The sequence below is a fragment of the Polyodon spathula genome, chromosome 8 (genome assembly GCF_017654505.1).
Source record: "Polyodon spathula isolate WHYD16114869_AA chromosome 8, ASM1765450v1, whole genome shotgun sequence".
Classification (NCBI taxonomy): Eukaryota; Metazoa; Chordata; class Actinopteri; order Acipenseriformes; family Polyodontidae; genus Polyodon; species Polyodon spathula.
The window spans coordinates 204,728-226,443 of NC_054541.1; the positions used below are offsets into that span (position 1 = coordinate 204,728).

General features: G+C 44.8%; 1 protein-coding gene across 1 annotated transcript in view; it reads left to right on the forward strand.

Annotated features, from left to right (window-relative positions):
• LOC121320142 (butyrophilin subfamily 1 member A1-like) overlaps positions 1 to 18,410 on the forward strand; it is a 28,915-nt gene extending 10,505 nt beyond the window's left edge. The window contains exons 2-9 of the mRNA XM_041258405.1: positions 1 to 57; positions 3,532 to 3,813; positions 4,549 to 4,656; positions 4,766 to 4,792; positions 8,297 to 8,323; positions 8,932 to 8,958; positions 9,101 to 9,127; positions 17,665 to 18,410. Of these exons, the coding sequence (XP_041114339.1) occupies positions 1 to 57; positions 3,532 to 3,813; positions 4,549 to 4,656; positions 4,766 to 4,792; positions 8,297 to 8,323; positions 8,932 to 8,958; positions 9,101 to 9,127; positions 17,665 to 18,215 (1,106 nt within the window). The 3' untranslated portion in view covers positions 18,216 to 18,410. The remainder of the gene's footprint in view (positions 58 to 3,531; positions 3,814 to 4,548; positions 4,657 to 4,765; positions 4,793 to 8,296; positions 8,324 to 8,931; positions 8,959 to 9,100; positions 9,128 to 17,664) is intronic.
• The last annotated feature ends 3,306 nt before the right edge of the window (positions 18,411 to 21,716 follow it).

Genomic DNA, 21,716 nt, shown 5'->3' on the forward strand with positions numbered 1-21,716 from the left:
GCTTCGCTGATGATGGAAGTTGGTATGAAGAAGGACAGACTGAAGTTATAGTCGCAGGTCAGTAATGTTTGATAGACAGGTTGAACCCACTACTAATGTATTATCAGCTCCTGTCTCTTCATTACAAAACTCTCAATGACTGTGTATTAAATAATCTAGACTTTCAGAATGCTGAAAAGGTTGATGCCCAAGACATATACAACAATATGTACAGAAAAGTATAGAATATGAATGTCTACATTACAGACATGTCAGTGTGACATGCAGACAGAAGATTGAACAGAAACACAGACTGCCCCTGTACCCTCAGAATATGGTTAACGGTTTTCCGGATATATGAAGAAATATGACCACCTCCACTATATCACCTTCACAGGGCATAATATAATACAGGGAGCTGGGATACTCACAGGACTGGATATGAGAGCACTGACACAGTAACTCATAATATAATACAGGGAGCTGGGATACTCACAGGACTGGATATGAGAACACTGACACAGTAACTCATAATATAATACAGGGAGCTGGGATACTCACAGGACTGGATATGAGAGCACTGACACAGTAACTCATAATATAATACAGGGAGCTGGGATACTCACAGGACTGGATATGAGAGCACTGACACAGTAACTCATAATATAATACAGGGAGCTGGGATACTCACAGGACTGGATATGAGAGCACTGACACAGTAACTCATAATATAATACAGGGAGCTGGGATACTCGCAGGACTGGATATGAGAGCACTGACACAGTAACTCATAATATAATACAGGGAGCTGGGATACTCGCAGGACTGGATATGAGAGCACTGACACAGTAACTCATAATATAATACAGGGAGCTGGGATACTCGCAGGACTGGATATGAGAGCACTGACACAGTAACTCATAATATAATACAGGGAGCTGGGATACTCACAGGACTGGATATGAGAGCACTGACACAGTAACTCATAATATAATACAGGGAGCTGGGATACTCGCAGGACTGGATATGAGAGCACTGACACAGTAACTCATAATATAATACAGGGAGCTGGGATACTCGCAGGACTGGATATGAGAGCACTGACACAGTAACTCATAATATAATACAGGGAGCTGGGATACTCACAGGACTGGATATGAGAGCACTGACACAGTAACTCATAATATAATACAGGGAGCTGGGATACTCGCAGGACTGGATATGAGAGCACTGACACAGTAACTCATAATATAATACAGGGAGCTGGGATACTCGCAGGACTGGATATGAGAGCACTGACACAGTAACTCATAATATAATACAGGGAGCTGGGATACTCACAGGACTGGATATGAGAGCACTGACACAGTAACTCATAATATAATACAGGGAGCTGGGATACTCGCAGGACTGGATATGAGAGCACTGACACAGTAACTCATAATATAATACAGGGAGCTGGGATACTCGCAGGACTGGATATGAGAGCACTGACACAGTAACTCATAATATAATACAGGGAGCTGGGATACTCGCAGGACTGGATATGAGAGCACTGACACAGTAACTCATAATATAATACAGGGAGCTGGGATACTCGCAGGACTGGATATGAGAGCACTGACACAGTAACTCATAATATAATACAGGGAGCTGGGATACTCACAGGACTGGATATGAGAGCACTGACACAGTAACTCATAATATAATACAGGGAGCTGGGATACTCGCAGGACTGGATATGAGAGCACTGACACAGTAACTCATAATATAATACAGGGAGCTGGGATACTCACAGGACTGGATATGAGAGCACTGACACAGTAACTCATAATATAATACAGGGAGCTGGGATACTCACAGGACTGGATATGAGAGCACTGACACAGTAACTCATAATATAATACAGGGAGCTGGGATACTCACAGGACTGGATATGAGAGCACTGACACAGTAACTCATAATATAATACAGGGAGCTGGGATACTCGCAGGACTGGATACAAGAGCACTGACACAGTAACTCATAATACAATACAGGGAGCTGGGATACTCACAGGACTGGATATGAGAGCACTGACACAGTAACTCATAATATAATACAGGGAGCTGGGATACTCACAGGACTGGATCTGGATATGAGAGCACTGACACAGTAACTCATAATATAATACAGGGAGCTGGGATACTCACAGGACTGGATATGAGAGCACTGACACAGTAACTCATAATATAATACAGGGAGCTGGGATACTCACAGGACTGGATATGAGAGCACTGACACAGTAACTCATAATATAATACAGGGAGCTGGGATACTCACAGGACTGGATATGAGAGCACTGACACAGTAACTCATAATATAATACAGGGAGCTGGGATACTCACAGGACTGGATATGAGAGCACTGACACAGTAACTCATAATATAATACAGGGAGCTGGGATACTCGCAGGACTGGATATGAGAGCACTGACACAGTAACTCATAATATAATACAGGGAGCTGGGATACTCACAGGACTGGATATGAGAGCACTGACACAGTAACTCATAATATAATACAGGGAGCTGGGATACTCACAGGACTGGATATGAGAGCACTGACACAGTAACTCATAATATAATACAGGGAGCTGGGATACTCGCAGGACTGGATATGAGAGCACTGACACAGTAACTCATAATATAATACAGGGAGCTGGGATACTCACAGGACTGGATATGAGAGCACTGACACAGTAACTCATAATATAATACAGGGAGCTGGGATACTCGCAGGACTGGATATGAGAGCACTGACACAGTAACTCATAATATAATACAGGGAGCTGGGATACTCGCAGGACTGGATATGAGAGCACTGACACAGTAACTCATAATATAATACAGGGAGCTGGGATACTCGCAGGACTGGATATGAGAGCACTGACACAGTAACTCATAATATAATACAGGGAGCTGGGATACTCGCAGGACTGGATATGAGAGCACTGACACAGTAACTCATAATATAATACAGGGAGCTGGGATACTCACAGGACAGGACACTGACACAGTAACTCATAATATAATACAGGGAGAGCAGGACTGGACACACAGTAACTCATAATATAATACAGGGAGCTGGGATACTCACAGGACTGGATATGAGAGCACTGACACAGTAACTCATAATATAATACAGGGAGCTGGGATACTCACAGGACTGGATATGAGAGCACTGACACAGTAACTCATAATATAATACAGGGAGCTGGGATACTCGCAGGACTGGATATGAGAGCACTGACACAGTAACTCATAATATAATACAGGGAGCTGGGATACTCGCAGGACTGGATATGTGAGCACTGACACAGTAACTCATAATATAATACAGGGACTGGGATACTCGCAGGACTGGATATGGCACCCACACAGTAACTCTCAATCACTATGGACTCTTCACAAGGAGAGCAGACCTGGCTGCTGTGTCTATCTGTGTGTGTCTCACTGTCTCTATTCCCTGACAGTCTATCTGTGTGTGTCTCACTGTCTCTATTCCCTGACAGCTCTGGGGACCCAGCCCTCAGTCTCTATGGACTCTTCACAAGGAGAACAGACCCGGCTGGTGTGCAGATCAGAGGGGTGGAGCCCTGAACCTGAAGTGATCTGGAGAGACAGGGATGGAAATGATGTGACATCACTGTCCAGCACAACAGTGCAGAGGGACAGTCAGGGGCTCCTCAGTGTCAGCAGCTACATCAAAATCAAACAGCAGTCCAATGTGTTCTCCTGTCAGCTTAGAAGTAAAACACCCAAACCAGACTGGGAATCCAAACTCCACATATCCAGTGAGTATCACATCTTTGTGATTGAGCCTGACTGACACTGGCCATAGATTACAGTCATCATGATGGGCCAGTCAACATCTATAATCATACATATGAACCAGTGGACCAGTCAGTATCTGAATCAAACACATTTGGGGGTGGTGTAGATGAGCAATCTTCCATTTTGACTCTCTGTGTTGGGAAGGAGTGTGGAATGGACTCATTATGAGGGGTGTGGTCAGTGTTGGGAGGGGTGTGTGGAATGCTCACTATGAGGGGTGTGGTCGGTGTTGGGAGGGTTGTGTGGAATGCTCACTATGAGGGGTGTGGTCAGTGTTGGGAGGGGTGTGTGGAATGCTCACTGTGAGGGGTGTGGTCAGTGTTGGGAGGGGTGTGTGGAATGCTCACTATGAGGGGTGTGGTCAGTGTTGGGAGGGGTGTGTGGAATGCTCACTATGAGGGGTGTGGTCAGTGTTGGGAGGGGTGTGTGGAATGCTCACTATGAGGGGTGTGGTCAGTGTTGGGAGGGGTGTGTGGAATGCTCACTATGAGGGGTGTGGTCAGTGTTGGGAGGGGTGTGTGGAATGCTCACTATGAGGGGTGTGGTCAGTGTTGGGAGGGGTGTGTGGAATGCTCACTATGAGGGGTGTGGTCAGTGTTGGGAGGGTTGTGTGGAATGCTCACTATGAGGGGTGTGGTCAGTGTTGGGAGGGGTGTGTGTGTTCCAGTGTGTTGAGCTACTGTGTTGTTTTCCAGGGGATTTTTTCCCAGGAGTCTCTGGATGGATGGTGGCTTTCTGCTTTACTTTAGCTCTCAGTATTGGAGTCATTGCTCTGCTGGTTTTCGTAGGGAGAAGAATGGATAGTAAGTACTTCTTATACAAAAAAGCTTTGTGAGACATTTTGCAGAGCTCTGTGCATTTTAGTGTCAAACACGTTTCCTATCACACTGACTGCACTGTTTTATTTTCTAGGAAAGTTGAAAATGTGTGAAGATAAAGGTAAGTGAAGAATTTAATGAACAGACTGCAAACCCATTCCAGCTCCAGCAGAAGCAGCTTGTAAAGTTACTGGCACAAACTATAATACCCAGAACTGATGTCTATGTGAATGCTTGTCCTCTTTTCTCAAAATTGTTCCCTGTTTATAACAGTGCAGGTTTATCTATTCTTGATTGTCCCTACAGTATATAACCCATCCTGACATCTTCATGTCATTTTAAACTGGTTAGGTTTGAGACAGAAGGGATTGTGACAGGGTGCTCATATCACTTGTGTGGGTAATCTCTGATTACAGAGACACAAGGAGGTGGAGTTGAAACACTGGCACAGGCGCGCAGGATTTATTCACACAAACAGAAAGTAAATAAAATGGTCATGTGACATTACCTGCCATGGTAACACCAGAGGACACACACAGCAAGCTGTACAAAATAAAACACAGCACAAAAACTACAAATACAAGGTGCCACACAGGACGAGCGCTAGCCTTATAACCGAGGCGTCCCGCTCCAGGAACTGGCTACACTACGCAACCCTCGCTGTACATCACAAGGGATCACTATCCCCTAAACAAACCTACTGATGAGCCGGTGTTCATACAACGACTCCTGCTGCTTCACATGGCCTTGGCAGGGCATTGCCTTCACAAGCAGCGCTTGCAGTGTCAGGGTTGCGTAGCTGTCGATCCTGCAGAGCGGACGCTGTCCTCCTGAATCCACGCAGCTCCCCCTGCAGCATGGCCTTGCAATCGCCTCCAGCCATCTCCACCGGATATTTTTAAACTGACGGACACACAGTCGAGACCCGCCCACCTGCTGATTGAGGACCGGCACAGCCAATCACTCGCTGCCCTTCCTCTCAAACAAACCTAGCAGGCAACTGAGCGCCCATCTGTAAACAATAATTTAATCAAACAAATTACCGGCAAGAAGACATACAATAAACATTTCAACATACAAATTACACCAACACTAATTCCCACTTATGCACTAATTCCCATTTATTATGACTTGGGGTTACAGCAAACTTCAAAGTGGCATACAGTGGGTGTCTGTAACGGAGATGTTACCTGCGTGGGTCGTCACTGATAATAATGAGTCAGACACAGAGCGCTGGGTTAGGGTTAGGGTTAGCACAGGCACAGGCAGCACAGGTGTGCAGATTTAATCTACAACACAGGTGCCAACACTAGGTACCAGTAACGGGAACCCCAGCTCCAGACTTTATAAAGAAAAACAAAGCAAAGCTAATAAATAAAAGTTTGCCACACAAGCCAAACGCTAGTCCAACTAAAAGGAACGTCCCACTCCAGGAACCTGCCCTAGGAAACCTTCAGATATACTGTTTTTGTGATCAAAACCCCTAAACTAACTGACTGCAGTCCCAGTGTCCTCCTGGTGAGAGATTTCTTGGAGGAAAAAGGTGAATGAAGAAAATCTCGTACCTACAGTAAATGTGGAGGTGGTTCTGTCATGATGTGGGGTGTTTAGCAGGTCAGGGACTGGAGACATTCGTGTGATTGAAGATTGAATAAATGCAGCCATGTATCAAAACCATTCCACAAAGTTCAATGATCCCATCTGCTCGTAGGTTGATTAGCAGACAGCTTATCTTCCAACGCGACAATGACCCAAAGCATACGGCTAAGTCAACTGGACTTCTTGAAAAAAAGTTCTGGAATGGCCTTGGTAATCACCAGATCTCAATCTAATAGAAATGCTTTGGACTGATCTGACAGGCTATAGCCAAGCATTGTGTGTCCTATCCCTCTGAACCCAAGCAAATATGCAAGATAGAATGAGCTCAGCTTTCACCAACAAGATGTAACATACTGGTTAAGAATTAAAAGCAAAAGGAGGACACAAAATCCTAAAGCAGGGGTGCCAATACTTTCATCATGAATGAATACGTGAAATAAGCTTTTTTTTATAGATTATTTGTTAAAAGACTGTAAGTCATTGTGACAGGACGGCGTTGAACACCCACACAGAGTGCAGAGAGCTGTAGGCTTTTATTTACTTTGGCCGAGCGTTTTCGTTTTATTAAAGTGTGGTTAAAGTTTACTAAATGTTTGTGCTTAACCTGTTCCCTTGGATTCTGGTATAATAAGCTTGGGTGGCAATGCTTGTGAGTGCGCTGGTCCCTGCTCTTAAAAGACTGCTGTCTGAGCCTCGATATTCCAGGGCCTGCTCTGGTTGTGCATACAGATTTGTGGTTCATGGTTTGCTTGTAACAATTGTGTTTGAATAGTTTGCTCTGTTGCTAGGACACCATTGTAAATGAGATCTTTTCATGGTTAAACAATAAAACCAAACAGTGCATTCTGTCTGTATTTATTACATACACTGAGTGTACAAAACATTAGGAACACCTTCCTAATATTGAGTTGCACCCCCTTTTGCCCTCAGAACAGCCTCATTTCATCAGGGCATGGACTCTACAAGGTGTTGAAAGCGTTCCACAGGGATGCTGGCCCATGTTGACTCCAGTGCTTCCCACAGTTGTGTCAAGTTGGCTGGTAGTGGATCTTTACTCCAAATAGCTGGTTCCATCTCATCCCACAGATGCTCAGTTGGATTGAGATCTGGTGACTGGGCAGGCCACTGCAGTAAGCGGAATTCACTGTCATGTTCGTGGAACCATTCCTGCACAATCCTAGCATTGTGGCATGGGGCATTATCCTGCTGAAAAAATCTATTAGCAGATAGATACACTGCTGCCATGAAGGGATGCACCTGATTGGCAATGGTGTTAGGTCATCGGCTGCCATACCCCATCGTGTGAAGGCACGATGAGTTGTGCATTCTTTTATGGGTCTTTCTGCACCAATGTTGTACTGGACTGTCAGTTGACTAACTGCAGCCCGTCTGTTGCTCTGCACAATTCCTGTCAGCCTCCTTTGGCCTCTTTCATCAATCAGCCATTTTTGACCACTGGCCTGCCGTTGGTTGAATGTCCTTTGGGTGGTGGACTTGATACACACGGGAAACTGTTGAGTGTGAAAAACCCAGCAGCGTTGCAGTTCTTGACGCACTCAAACCGGTGCACCTGGCACCTACTACCACTTAAATCTTTTGTCTTGCCAATTTACCCTCTGAATGGCACACTACACAATCCATGTCTCAATAGTGTCAAGGCTTACAAATCCTTCTTTAACCTGTCTCCCCTTCATCTACACTGATTGAAGTGGATTTAACAGATTACATCAATAAGGGATCACAGCTTTCACCTGGATTCACCTCGTCAGTCCATTTCATGGAAAGAGCAGGTGTTCCTGATGTTTTGTACACTCAGTGTATGTTTTTGATTTTGCAGAATATAAATTTGCATATTAACAAACACTTCTCTCGATTGAATGTATATGTATAATAACTTCACAGATGTCAGATTCAGACAGTAAATTAATGCAGTGAGAACTTCATAGAGAGATTGAATTAATTTGATTGGTTGTGTATTTTATATTGTAATTTAACACTTAAAAAACTGTTCTGTTTTATTTTTTAGCCATTCTTCATCTTCGAGATGAACTGGGTAAGAGCTGTTTTTGGTTTATTGCATGGATATATTACATTCCTGATCAAGCATCAGATGTGTAATTAAGGGATAAATGGGGGGTGTGATGAGAGAGACAGCAACATGACTCCTGACTAGATGAACGCTGTTACTTGAGAGCTGAGTTTATTCTACTCCTTGTACAGTGTGAATATGGAGGTTCATACTGGAATACACACTGGTATTCAGGAAGCCCTCTTTCTTGCCTGTTTGTCTGTGCTGAGGAGGCTGTGGGCTCCTGGATGTGGCTCCTCAGTCAGTTCTGAGCAGATCAGAGCAGTCAGGTCATAGGCAGGTAGCTCCACTGTAGGGGTGTGTCCAGTACACTAGTGCCTGTGTGCTTAAGTCCTGCACACCATCTCTCTGTGGGTCAGAGCAGTCAGTTCATAGGCAGGTAGCTCCACTGTAGCGGTGTGTCCAGTACACTAGTGCCTGTGTGATGTACCTGCTCAAGGTCACACCATGTCAGTCACATCTAGGCTTCTAGCTACTCAATAGAAAGGCTGATGTGCAGTTCAATGGTGCTCAACAGATGGACGATTTTACACCTCAGTGTTCAGAAAGTAATCCATCTCTCTTCTTTTCAGAGTCTGTGAGCCGCGTCCTTAAATCAGGTATGTAGAGTGTGTGTAAATCCACAGCCTGACTCACCCCAGCACAGCCCTGCTGGTTAGTGTGTGCTACACATCTTCTGAACTGTAGAGAATACAGGAGGAGTGATTGTAAAATAATGTTCTCTTTATTTCTGTGTTCTAGAATGGAAGTGGATCCTCAGCTCAGCAGGTATGTGTCTTTTCAATGGATTCCTTTCACAGTGGAGGGGAAAAGAACAGCAAGGAGCCCCGTCTTACTCATTGTGTTTCATCTGTATTTACATTCTGTCTCATTTAAACCTCTGCACACTTCCAGCTCAGCCAACACCAGCCTCATGTGCCTCCCAAAGGTAACATTGAAAAGGAGAGGAGAAAGTGTGTTTAGTTATAATGCCTCAGATTGTGAACTCACTGTGAAGTGAAGATCACACGTAGACACTGCAGGGGTCCATATGCTACACTTTTACATGCATCTAGAGAACTGCTGATCTGGTTGTGATGAAACTTGGTACAGGCATTCTTTATATACATTATTAAGAGTGTCACAATCTGGAGCCTGTCTGCACCTCTCCTCTCATGAGTGTACCCCTCCCTCTATCCTTCTCTCCTCTTCTCCTCAGTGGGGATGCATATCCCAGTGTATACTAGAGGCTGGGCGTCTGATTGTCAGTGTTTTACCCGACTTTTCTACTCTGCTTTAAGATTTCATCTGATCCCTGTGAAGCAGTTTGTGTCTCTCAATCACAACTGAGAAACATGTTCATAGTAAACTTGATTCATTCTGGGAAACAACTAAATGGGCTTTTCAATCCGCCAAGCCTTCATTTATCAATCCAAGTAGAATGTGCAAACGAGATCAATAAGAGATTAATAATAAGAGACTCATCTTTATTAAAGCTAGAATGAAAAGTTTGATGCTGAACACACTGTATTACAATTTGTGTGTGACTATATTCACATTAATAAAGAAGAGTCGCTTCTGCTTTGCAATGATAAACTAAGACTTCTGATTTAAACCAATTTAGAAAAAAAAAACATAAATTAAATCAATTGTACAGTTGTGTTTGAGAAACAAATTTATTAAATTCTTAAAGCAGATGAGAAAAGTGAAAAAACTGAAATCTGAAGCACTAATTATGTTTATGTGCACCTGCCCCTCCCTCATACCCTCCCTCTCTCCATCATACCCTACCTCATACCATCCCTCTCTTCATCATACCCTGCTCTCCCTCTCCATCATACCCTCCCCATCATACCCTCCCCTTCCTCTCCCCTCCCCTCCCCTCCCTCTCTCCCTCCCTCTTCCCTCACTCTCCGCTGCCTCCCTCCCAGTCAGAGAGAGCGGAGTGAGAGGCAACGGAAAGGGGGCAGGGAGTAGACATAGGAACTCCCTAAATAGTTTCTGGACCTGGGAGGGGAACAACAACTCCACGTGAGACATCATGTCGACGGTCCCCGAGTCACCTACACACTGTGTGTGTGTGTGTGGGGGGGGGTGCTAAGTGGATGCTGGGCATCAGAGCACAGCCCCAGACGATCTCAGCATTGATATTACTGGTGTGTGTGAGGGGGTGTCTGTTCTGTGAAAATGACAACCCTGGAGTCTGAACTCCTGCATTTCTCTCTCTGCCACCTTCCTCACTGCTTTAACATTAATTTAATGTCAAGTGCATATCTATTAAATATTAGTGTAACATTAATATTAATTGCATAGCTATTAAATATTAATGTAACATTAATTTAATATTAATTGAATATCTATTAAATATTCATTTATGCACACAATATAAAGCGCTCTCTTTTTTTTTAATGAATAAAGTGATCAGTAATTGCGTATATTATTTTGTGGTTACTTTATAAACCAGTCCTTAACAAAAATAAATCAATAAGCTACATATATTGTACTGCTGTGGCCACTGACTGTGTACAAGGTTTCCTTGACAACAGTTGAGAAGCTGGAAGCTTTAATCAGTTCATACGTCAGGAAATGGTTGGGAGTTCCATGCTGCCTCAGCAGAGTGGGACTTTATGGTAAAGGAATTCTGCAGCTACCAATCTCTGCTCGAACCGAGGAGTTTAAGTGCACCAAAGTCCGACTGGAAATGACATTAGTAGATTCATGTGACAAATGCGTAAGGGAGGCAGCACCTGTGTTGAACTGGAAGAAAATGGACGGCAAAGAAAGCTGTGGAAGATGCTAAGGCTGCCCTTCGAATCAAAGGTATTATGGGGCAAGTTCAGCATGGAAAAGGAGGTTTTGGCCTCAGTTCCGCTCCTCCTACATGGCCCAAGCCAACCCCAGCTCAACGGTGGAAGCAGTAGTCAATGAGGTGCAAAAGCAGGAGGAAAGGATCAGGTGTGCAAAGGCTATTTCCCAGGCCAAGCAGGGAGAATGGATGAGATGGGAAAGTGTGGAACAACGCAAGATCGGCTGGCAAGACCTATGGACAATGAAACAGCAGGATCAGTTTCCTCATCAGATCAGCATATGATGTTCTCCCATCACCACAGAACCTAAACCTCTGGATGGGTGAGGATTCCTCATGTCCTTTGTGTTCATTACCTGCAACATTAAGGCACATTTTGACAGGATGTAAGGTGGATCTTGCCAAGGACAGTTTACTTGGTGCCATGACCAAGTGCTGCGATGTTTGGCCTTAGCATTGGAAGACAAGCGTAACCTGACCGATAAGTTGCAACCAGTTCCATCAAAGCATTAAACACAAAAGACAATATTCCTCTGTCCAGGAGAACAATCAAGAAAAGGTGTTAAAACCAAGCCTTGCCCAGGACAACTGGAAGCTGCTAGAGACTGAAAGATGCTGGCAGATGTTGGTCAATGGCTTATTTTTCCACCTGAGATTGCCACCACTAACCTTCGACCAGACATTGTCTTGTGGTCTGGATCAGCACGCCTTGTTCATCTGGTAGAGATAACAGTGCCATGGGAAGATGCTGTGGATGAGGTGTATGAGAGGAAGAAACTTTCATATGCTCAAATAACTGCTGAAGCGGAACAGCGAGGATGGAGAGTCCGAGTTTACCCAATGGAGGTGGGTTGTCGAGGATTTGTGGCACACTCTACAACCCGATTTCTCAGAGACGTAGGGTTCCATTGGCCAAGAGTTGCGTCGCACATTGAAGAACTTATCTGAAGCAGCAGAGAGGAGCAGCAACTGGCTATGGTTAAGACTGAAAGATTCTGGATGGGGATCTCAAGCACAACAGAAAGAAAACAACACTGATGTACAGGTAAGTAAGCTGGGCTGAGCTGAGTGGGGGATGGAGGGGGGGTGATGCTGGGATGCCAGAATCACTGTTGAGCCCTCTTGAGCTGTCGTGGGCTTGTCAACGAAACACAGCGGATGGAAGGTGCCCACTTGAAGACCCCAGAGATGTACCCTACTTAGCTCAATCCAGACGGTTCTCATGCTGATGCGCTGGGGAGACCGCACTGGGTTGATCCCCAGAGCCAGCATCGCAGCCGTTGTGTGTGCTGATGCGCTGGGGAGGCAAAATGAGCTGATCCCTGGAGCCAGCATTACACTTCATCAATCAACACCAGACAGAAGGATCTCTACATTATCAGATGGAAAGCAGCACAAATGGATGGAGATGCAGATGGATCACATTATTTTACTGTAAAGCTACGTCTTCGTTGGTGCTTATCTTGGCGAGAGCCGAGTTCAAAACAGCATGAAGTTCAACATCTACTCTCATGTAATGGAAATCATGGAAATGTGCAAAGTATCTGAAAATCACATTCAATATGGTTTTAAAAAAATACCCTATATTTACATTGCATGATAGAAACAAGCTGTAAAGAGAAATATCTTTAAATATGCTGCGTTTAGATTTGATTTAATAGGCCTACTTTAAATCTATTTTTCTGACGTGTTTACTGATATATTTTTTTAATAACATTAAATGAAATTATTCGGTTTGTATTTGCAGTCAGCAACATGTGAAAATCAAATACACATTTCTCAATTCCTGTGAAATCTTTTGGTAGACTTTATCGTTTCAGACAGGACGACCTCGGGATCTATTCTCAAAACAAACCCACTCCACTCGTCTGTGCGCCGGTGTGCACTGAATGTGACGTCACGATCCAAAGTGCAGCTTTTACTGCGAACAGCAGTGTGAACACACACGAGCCACGCTGGGGGGCTCAGCTTGGCTCGGCTCGGCTCAGCTCGGGTGTGCAAGTGTAAAAAGACTGAGATGTTTTGGCTCCAGGGGCCATATTAGAGAGAGATCCTGATTGCCAAATCCTATCTTGTCTTGAGATAGGACTTTCTAAGTGTCAGTTTGGGAAAATTCGTATTACAGAACAAGGATTCCTAACTCGTTTTCCTGTCTTCAGTTAAGATAGGAAACAGTCTATTACAGAACATTCCAAACTCGTTCATTTACTAACTTTCCATCCTAACATTGAGAAGAAGGTAGACCCTGCACTTACTTATGCATGTTTTTAAAAAAAATAAAATGTACTTACTTTTTAATTAGAGGAGAGAGAAAATAGACAACTAATGCTAGAAAGACTGCTTACAGATCCAACGCTGTTCTTGATTTTTCCGATGAAAATCAGGAGCTCTCCCAGGAGCAATGATTTTAAATTGAATTCAGGTTTTAAAACCACAGCTAGAAAGAAGCACTCACACGCATGGGGCCTTACCCATAGTCACACAGGTAATAAATTGCCTTCGTTTTTTTGCAAAAGGTGATTTTCAGTCAGAGCTAGCTGATCTTTCTAAAACCTTTCAACAATCAAGATCTAGAAATTGAATTGAAGTAGCCACTGTGATTGCCAGCCTTTCTGCACAGTACATCAAATTTCCATCCCATGCGGAAGTTCAAACCATCAAGCAGAAATGTCTAGCTGATAGCCGGATGCCAGGTGTGATTGGTCTGGTTGATGGCTCACTTTTTCTAATCAAAGCGTCGCCTGGTGGAGACGTACCAGCCTATGTGTGCGGTAAAGGTTACCATGCAATAAATGCCCAAACCATTGGTTACAATACCTTTTAATATGACACTTAGTAGCGAAATGACCAGGTTCAGCACACGACTCCTTCATCTTTAACACAAGGCAAGTAGCATGACACTACAGAATCATAAGCATGTAGAAGTATTCTAATTCAAGGATTTATTAAGAGAGACGTGCATTAGAAAAAAAAAATAAACATTGGAATTATGTTAAGGCTTTGTATAATAATAATAATAGGCATTAGGCATTAAAAAAAAGCTAATCTCCGTACCCCACACATACAAGGAGTCGCCTATTGACGTATCCTGTCTGGTTTGCATTTAGATTTTAAAAAAGAAATGTTTAAGGCAGCTTAGACAAAATCGGAAACATTTCAATACATTTTCCTGTTTATATGCCACCCATTTTAAAGCTTATAAATATACAATAGATGTAATCATTTTCGATACACAGTGATGTAAACATCTATTTTGAGGAAGCCAGAGGACCAAGGGGCTGGATTTTGGAAAAATCTGGGTATCCCCTAAAACTCCGCCCAAGGAAACATTTATGTGTGTAAAATAAAATATAGGACCTACATCTCAGACAGTGGCGATTCTAGAGTATTTCACACAGGGGGGCCCAGTTTAATAAAATATAGGACCTACATCTCAGACAGTGGCGATTCTAGAGTTTTGCACACAGGGGGGCACCAGGGGGGCCCAATTTAATAAAATATAGGACCTACATCTCAGACAGTGGCAATTCTAGAGTATTGCACACAGGGGGGGGGGGGGGGGGGGGGGGGGGGGGGGGGGGCAATTTAATAAAGTATAGGACCTACATCTGAGATAGTGGCGATTCTAGAGTTTTGCACACAGGGGTTCCCAATTTAATAAAATATAGGCCCTACATCTCAGACAGTGGCAATTCTAGAGTATTGCACACAGGGGGGGCACCAGGGGGGGGCCCAATTTAATAAAATATAGGACCTACATCTGAGATAGTGGCGATTCTAGAGTTTTGCACACAGGGGGGCCCAATTTAGTCAAATATAGGACCTACATCTCAGACAGTGGGGATTCTAGAGTATTGCACTTCGGGGAGGCACCAATTTAATTATGAAAGGGCACTTCAGGGGTTCTACAGTGTTTTCACATACAATAAAATATCACACAAAAACAACTGTGTTGATTAAAAATAGGAAATCTGCAATGACATAAATACAATAACACATTTGAAACAGCAATAATAATGATGTGATAATAATGCTAGTGCTGTGTTCCCCTCCCTCCCTGTGTGAGGAGTCTCAGTGTCTCTCCCTGTCCCTCAGGCTGGGGCAGGTGCTTGTGTGCTGGGCTGCCTCTTCTATACAGCTTGTTTCCTCTGCGAGGAGGAGGGCCAGTTTTTCTGGGTCTGGCAAGTCTGGGAATTCTGTGCAGAGATGTTGTATTTTTGGGAAGAAGGCTTCCCTTATATTCTTATATTTAGTGCACTGCAGTAAAAGTGTATCTCTGTCTCGTCCTGGGTGAGCTGTATGGAGCGCCATTTGTGCCCAAACTGTGCAGCCAATGTGTTTGTCAGTTCATGAATGGGTCAGTTTGTCCTGTTCATGCGTAGAGCCTCCGCTGTGCTGCTCCGCGGCGCAGGCACAGTAAACACAGGCACTGCTGAGCGCACACGGCAGGGAGGAGAAGATTGATTGACAGCTGTCGGAAGCGAGTAATGGGAAATTTAAAAGCTGTATCATGTCAGATATATTTTATTGCTATTTTTGTGTGTGTTCATTATTTGTGAAATCATTTTATAACAAATATACGGATGAACCTTTTTTAGCTATTGACCAAGTAGCTGCCTCTCCCCTCCCTCCCTATCCCGTCTCCTTCATACCCTCCCTCCTTTATACCCTCCCTCCTTTTCCTATATCCTCCCTCATTCATACTCTCCCTCCTTTATATCCTCCCTCCTTCATACTCTCCCTCCTTTATATCCTCCCTCCTTTCATACCTCCCTCCTTCATACCTCCCTCCTTTCCTCCCTCATTCATACTCTCCCTCCTTTATACTCCCTCCTTTATATCCTCCCTCCTTCATACTCTCCCTCCTTTATATCCTCCCTCATTCATACTCTCCCTCCTTTATATCCTCCCTCCTTCATACTCTCCCTCCTTTATATCCTCCCTCATTCATACTCTCCCTCCTTTATATCCTCCCTCATTCATACTCTCCCTCCTTTATATCCTCCCTCATTCATACTCTCCCTCCTTTATATCCTCCCTCATTCATACTCTCCCTCCTTTATATCACCCTCCATCTCCTCCCTCCTTCATACTCTCCCTCCTTTATATCCTCCCTCCTTCATACTCTCCCTCCTTTATATCCTCCCTCATTCATACTCTCCCTCCTTTATATCCTCCCTCCTTCAAACTCTCCCTCCTTTATATCCTCCCTCCTTTATACTCTCCCTCCTTCATACAGTTATATCCTCCCTCCTTTATACTCTCCCTCCTTTATATCCTCCCTCCTTCATACTCTCCCTCCTTTATATCCTCCCTCCTTCATACTCTCCCTCCTTTATATCCTCCCTCCTTCATACTCTCCCTCCTTTATATCCTCCCTCCTTCATACTCTCCCTCCTTTATATCCTCCCTCATTCATACTCTCCCTCCTTTATATCCTCCCTCCCTCCTTTATATCCTCCCTCCTTCATACTCTCCCTCCTTTATATCCTCCCTCCTTCATACTCTCCCTCCTTTATATCCTCCCTCCTTCATACTCTCCCTCCTTTATATCCTCCCTCATTCATATCTCTTTTATATCCTCCCTCCTTCAAACTATCCCTCCTTTATATACTCCCTCAGTCATACTCTCCCTCCTTTATATCCTCCCTCCTTCATACTCTCCCTCCTTTATATCCTCCCTCCTTCATACTCTCCCTCCTTTATACTCCTCCCTCATTCATACTCTCCCTCCTTTATATCCCTTCCTCCTTCATACTCTCCTTCTCTCCCTCCCCTCCTTTCTATATCCTCCCTCCTTCATACTCTCCCTCCTTTATATCCTCCCTCATACTCTCCCTCCTTTATATCCTCCCTACTCTCCCTCCTTTATATCCTCCCTCCTTCAAACTCTCCTTCTCCTTCCCTCCTTTATATCCTCCCTCCTTCATCATATCCTCCCTCCTTCATACTCTCCTCCTCCCTTATATCCTCCCTCCTTCATACTCTCCCTCCTTTATATCTCTCCCTCCTTCATCTCTCCCTCCTTTATATCCTCCCTCCTTCATACTCTCCCTCCTTTATATCCTCCCTCCTTCATACTCTCCCTCCTTTATATCCTCCCTCCTTCTCATTCATACTCTCCCTCCTTTATATCCTCCCTCTTTCATACTCTCCCTCCTTTATATCCTCCCTCCTTCATACTCTCCCTCCTTTATATCCTCCCTCCTTCAAACTCTCCCTCCTTTATATCAGATCCCTCCCTCCTTCATACTCTCCCTCCTTTATATCCTCCCTCCTTCATACTCTCCCTCCTTTATATCCTCCCTCCTTCATACTCTCCCTCCTTTATATCCCTCCCTTCTTCATACTCTCCCTCCTTTATATCCTCCCTCCTTTATACTCTCCCTCCTTTATATCCTCCCTCCTTCATACTCTCCCTCCTTTATATCCTCCCTCCCCTCATATCTCCCTCCTTTATATAATATACTAATTTGTAATCTAAATAATAATAATAATGTATAATAATAATCCTCCACAGTTGATGTGACTCTGGACCCTGATACAGCGCACCCCCGGCTCACCCTGTCTGCGGAGGGGAAACGAGTGAGACTGGGAGAGACATGGCAGGATCTCCCTGACACTCCAGAGAGATTTGATTACTGGCTCTGTGTGCTGGGCAGGGAGGGCTTCACCTCGGGGAGACGCTACTGGCAGGTGCAGGTGGGGGGGAATACATGGTGGAGATTAGGAGTCAGCAGAGAGTCTGCCCAGAGGAAGGGGGGGTTCAGCATGAACACCCAGCAGGGTTACTGGACTATGTGGTGGAGTGGAGGTGAGTTCACTGCTCTCACTGACCCCCAGACCCCCCTCCCCCTGAGTCTGAAGCCCCAGAAGCTGGGGGTGTATCTGGATTATGAGGAAGGGCAGCTCTCCTTTTACAATGTGGAGAGCAGATCTCACATCTACACTTTCACTGACATGGAGTTCAATCCCAATGAGAAACTCTATCCATTCTTCTGTACTGTGGACAGTGATACAGACCTTGTGCTGGAGTCCCCTGACCCTGACCCTGTCAGCGCTGCAGATTAAACACACATTGCTGTCTGAACCAGGAAACTATTCAAACAGCTCAGACAGTCTCCTCTTCACTTTCACTGCCACTCTCTCTGCACTCTTCTGGGCTGATGAGAAGAAATCCTCTCTCTTCCACCCTCTTACCCTGAGCCCCTCCTCTTTATTACTCTACACCCCTTTTCCTACTCTCCCTTCCTGTCTGCCTCTCTCTTTCCCCTCCACCTCTCTCCGTCTCCAGATCCCTCCCCTTCTCTCTCTCCTCTGCTCTCCTCTCTCCATCTCCAGATCCCTCCCCTTCTCTCTCTCCTCTGCTCTCCTCTCTCCATCTCCAGATCCTCTCTCCTCTCTCCATCTCCAGATCCCTCCCTCTCTCTCCAGATCTCTCTCTCTCTTCTCCACCTTACTCCTCTTCTCTCTCTCCTCTTTCCCTCCCCTATCTCCCTCTCCTCTATTCTCTCCCTCTCCTCTCTTCTCTCCTTCATTCTGCTATGTCCCTCCTCTCTCTTTCTCACTCCCTCTCTCCTCTCTCCTCTCTACTCTCCCTCACCACTCTCTCTCACTCTACTATCCTCTCTCCATCTCCAGATCCCTGCCCCACTCTCCCTCTCTGCTTCTCCAATCCCTCTCTCTCTCTCCTCTCTCCCCTTCTCTCTCTCCTCTGCTCTCCTCTCTCCTCTCCACTCCTCCTCTCTCTCTCCCTATTAATCCTCTCCTATTCCTCTCCCTTTCCTCTCTCTCTTTTCTCTCCCTCTCCTCTCCCCTCTGATATGTTAATCCCTCCCTCTATCTCTCCTCTCTCCTCCTCCCTAGTCCCTCTCTCCTCTGCCCCTCTCTCTTCTCTCTCTCTCTCCCTCCCCTCTGTGCTCTACTCTCCCTCTCTCTCCCCTCTCCCTCTCTCCTCCCTCTCTCTCTCCCTCTCCTCCTCTCTTAGTCACTCTCTCTCTCCTCTCTCTCTCCTCTACTCTTTGTACTCTGATATCTTTCTAACAGCTGTAAGTCACCCTGGATCAGACTTTCTAGACAATAGATGAATGCATTATTTTCCTGTGATCAATATTTACACTGAAGCTGAGATGCTCCCTGAATATTATTCTTGCTAAACTTAGTGAACTGATCTGCTGTTTTGATGTGTCCCTTCTCTTCTGTTTTCTATCTTTCTTGATCCTGTGTTCTATGTATAAAAGATATAACAGTGTTGTGTGATTTACTGCTCAATTGTTTACCTCTGCTCTTGAACTCTGCTGACAGCAGAGTCCTGATCAAACACTGTGCTCCATTCTCCTGCTATATGTGAATCTCCTCTCTGTGCTCCTCTGCTATAGTCTAGCTCTGCTCCAGTCAGCTGCTATAGTCAAACAAACACTGTGCTCCAGTCTAGCTGCTATAGTCAATCAAACACTGTGCTCCAGTCTAGCTGCTATAGTCAATCAAACACTGTGCTCCAGTCTAGCTGCTATAGTCAGTCTAATCAAAAACACTGTGCTCCAGTCTAGCTGCTATAGTCAGCAATCAAACACTGTGCTCCAGTCTAGCTGCTATAGTCAGCAATCAAACACTGTGCTCCAGTCTAGCTGCTATAGTCAATCAAACACTGTGCTCCAGTCTAGCTGCTATAGTCAATCAAACACTGTGCTCCAGTCTAGCTGCTCTCAATCAAACACTGTGCTCCAGTCTAGCTGCTATAGTCAATCAAACACTGTGCTCCAGTCTAGCTGCTATAGTCAATCAAACACTGTGCTCCAGTCTAGCTGCTATAGTCAATCAAACAACTTGCTCCAGTCTAGCTGCTATAGTCAGACAAACACTGTGCTCCAGTCTAGCTGCTATAGATCAATATTTACACTGTGCTCCAGTCTAGCTGCTATAGTATTCAATCTAAACTTAGTGAACTGCTTTCTGCTGTTTTGATGTGAATCTCCAGTCTGTTGCTATAGTCAATCAAACACTGTGCTCTTGATAAAGTCAAAGATCAAACAGTGTGCTGTGATTTACTGCTCATACCTCAAATCAAACACTGTGCTCCAGTCTAGCTGCTATAGTCAATCAAACACTGTGCTCCAGTCTAGCTGCTATAGCAATCAAACACTGTGCTCCAGTCTAGCTGCTATAGTCAATCAAACACTGTGCTCCAGTCTAGCTGCTATAGTCAATCAAACACTGTGCTCCAGTCTAGCTGCTATCATCAATCAAACACTGTGCTCCAGTCTAGCTGCTATAGTCAATCAAACACTGTGCTCCAGTCTAGCTGCTATAGTCAATCAAACACTGTGCTCCAGTCTAGCTGCTATAGTCAATCAAACACTGTGCTCCAGTCTAGCTGCTATAGTCAATCAAACACTGTGCTCCAGTCTAGCTGCTATAGTCAATCAAACACTGTGCTCCAGTCTAGCTGCTATAGTCAGCAATCAAACACTGTGCTCCAGTCTAGCTGCTATAGTCAATCAAACACTGTGCTCCAGTCTAGCTGCTATAGTCAATCAAACACTGTGCTCCAGTCTAGCTGCTATAGTCAAATCAAACACTGTGCTCCAGTCTAGCTGCTATAGTCAATCAAACACTGTGCTCCAGTCTAGCTGCTATAGTCAATCAAACACTGTGCTCCAGTCTAGCTGCTATAGTCAGCAATCAAACACTGTGCTCCAGTCTAGCTGCTATAGTCAATCAAACACTGTGCTCCAGTCTAGCTGCTATAGTCAATCAAACACTGTGCTCCAGTCTAGCTGCTATAGTCAATCAAACACTGTGCTCCAGTCTAGCTGCTATAGTCAATCAAACACTGTGCTCCAGTCTAGCTGCTATAGTCAATCAAACACTGTGCTCCAGTCTAGCTGCTATAGTCAATCAAACACTGTGCTCCAGTCTAGCTGCTATAGTCAATCAAACACTGTGCTCCAGTCTAGCTGCTATAGTCAATCAAACACTGTGCTCCAGTCTAGCTGCTATAGTCAGCAATCAAACACTGTGCTCCAGTCTAGCTGCTATAGTCAGCAATCAAACACTGTGCTCCAGTCTAGCTGCTATAGTCAGCAATCCCCAGACACTGTGTTCTAATAATTCTACTGCAGCTCATAAAGAATTCCCTCAGTGTTTCCGGTCCATCACTTCCATTCTCTACACAGCTCTCACATGTGCAGTGTTTGAAAGATGTTGCAGCAAAACTGCTATAGTCAATCAAACACTGTGCTCAATGGATTTTCATTTGAACACCTCTGGTCCTACCCTGAGCTCATCTCTGTTTGCACAAGCCAGGCTTTCAGAAGCTTACTAGAACGGAAACTTCTTATTTTACAGTGTGATATGTGCTGCAGTGCTATACCCAGTTAAAGAAATCTCTGTTTGCAAGCCATGGTTTCAGTAGGTCTTGCACTTCCTTGTTCACCTGGAGGGTGTAATTGTCCCCACCCCTTCGCTGGCTTCTTTCCTGTCATTAACCAATCAGCTGCTGCTCCCCCTGCTGACTGGCATGCTGTGAGCCAGTCACATGACCCAGAAGACAGTGCAGAGGTGAAGTGACCC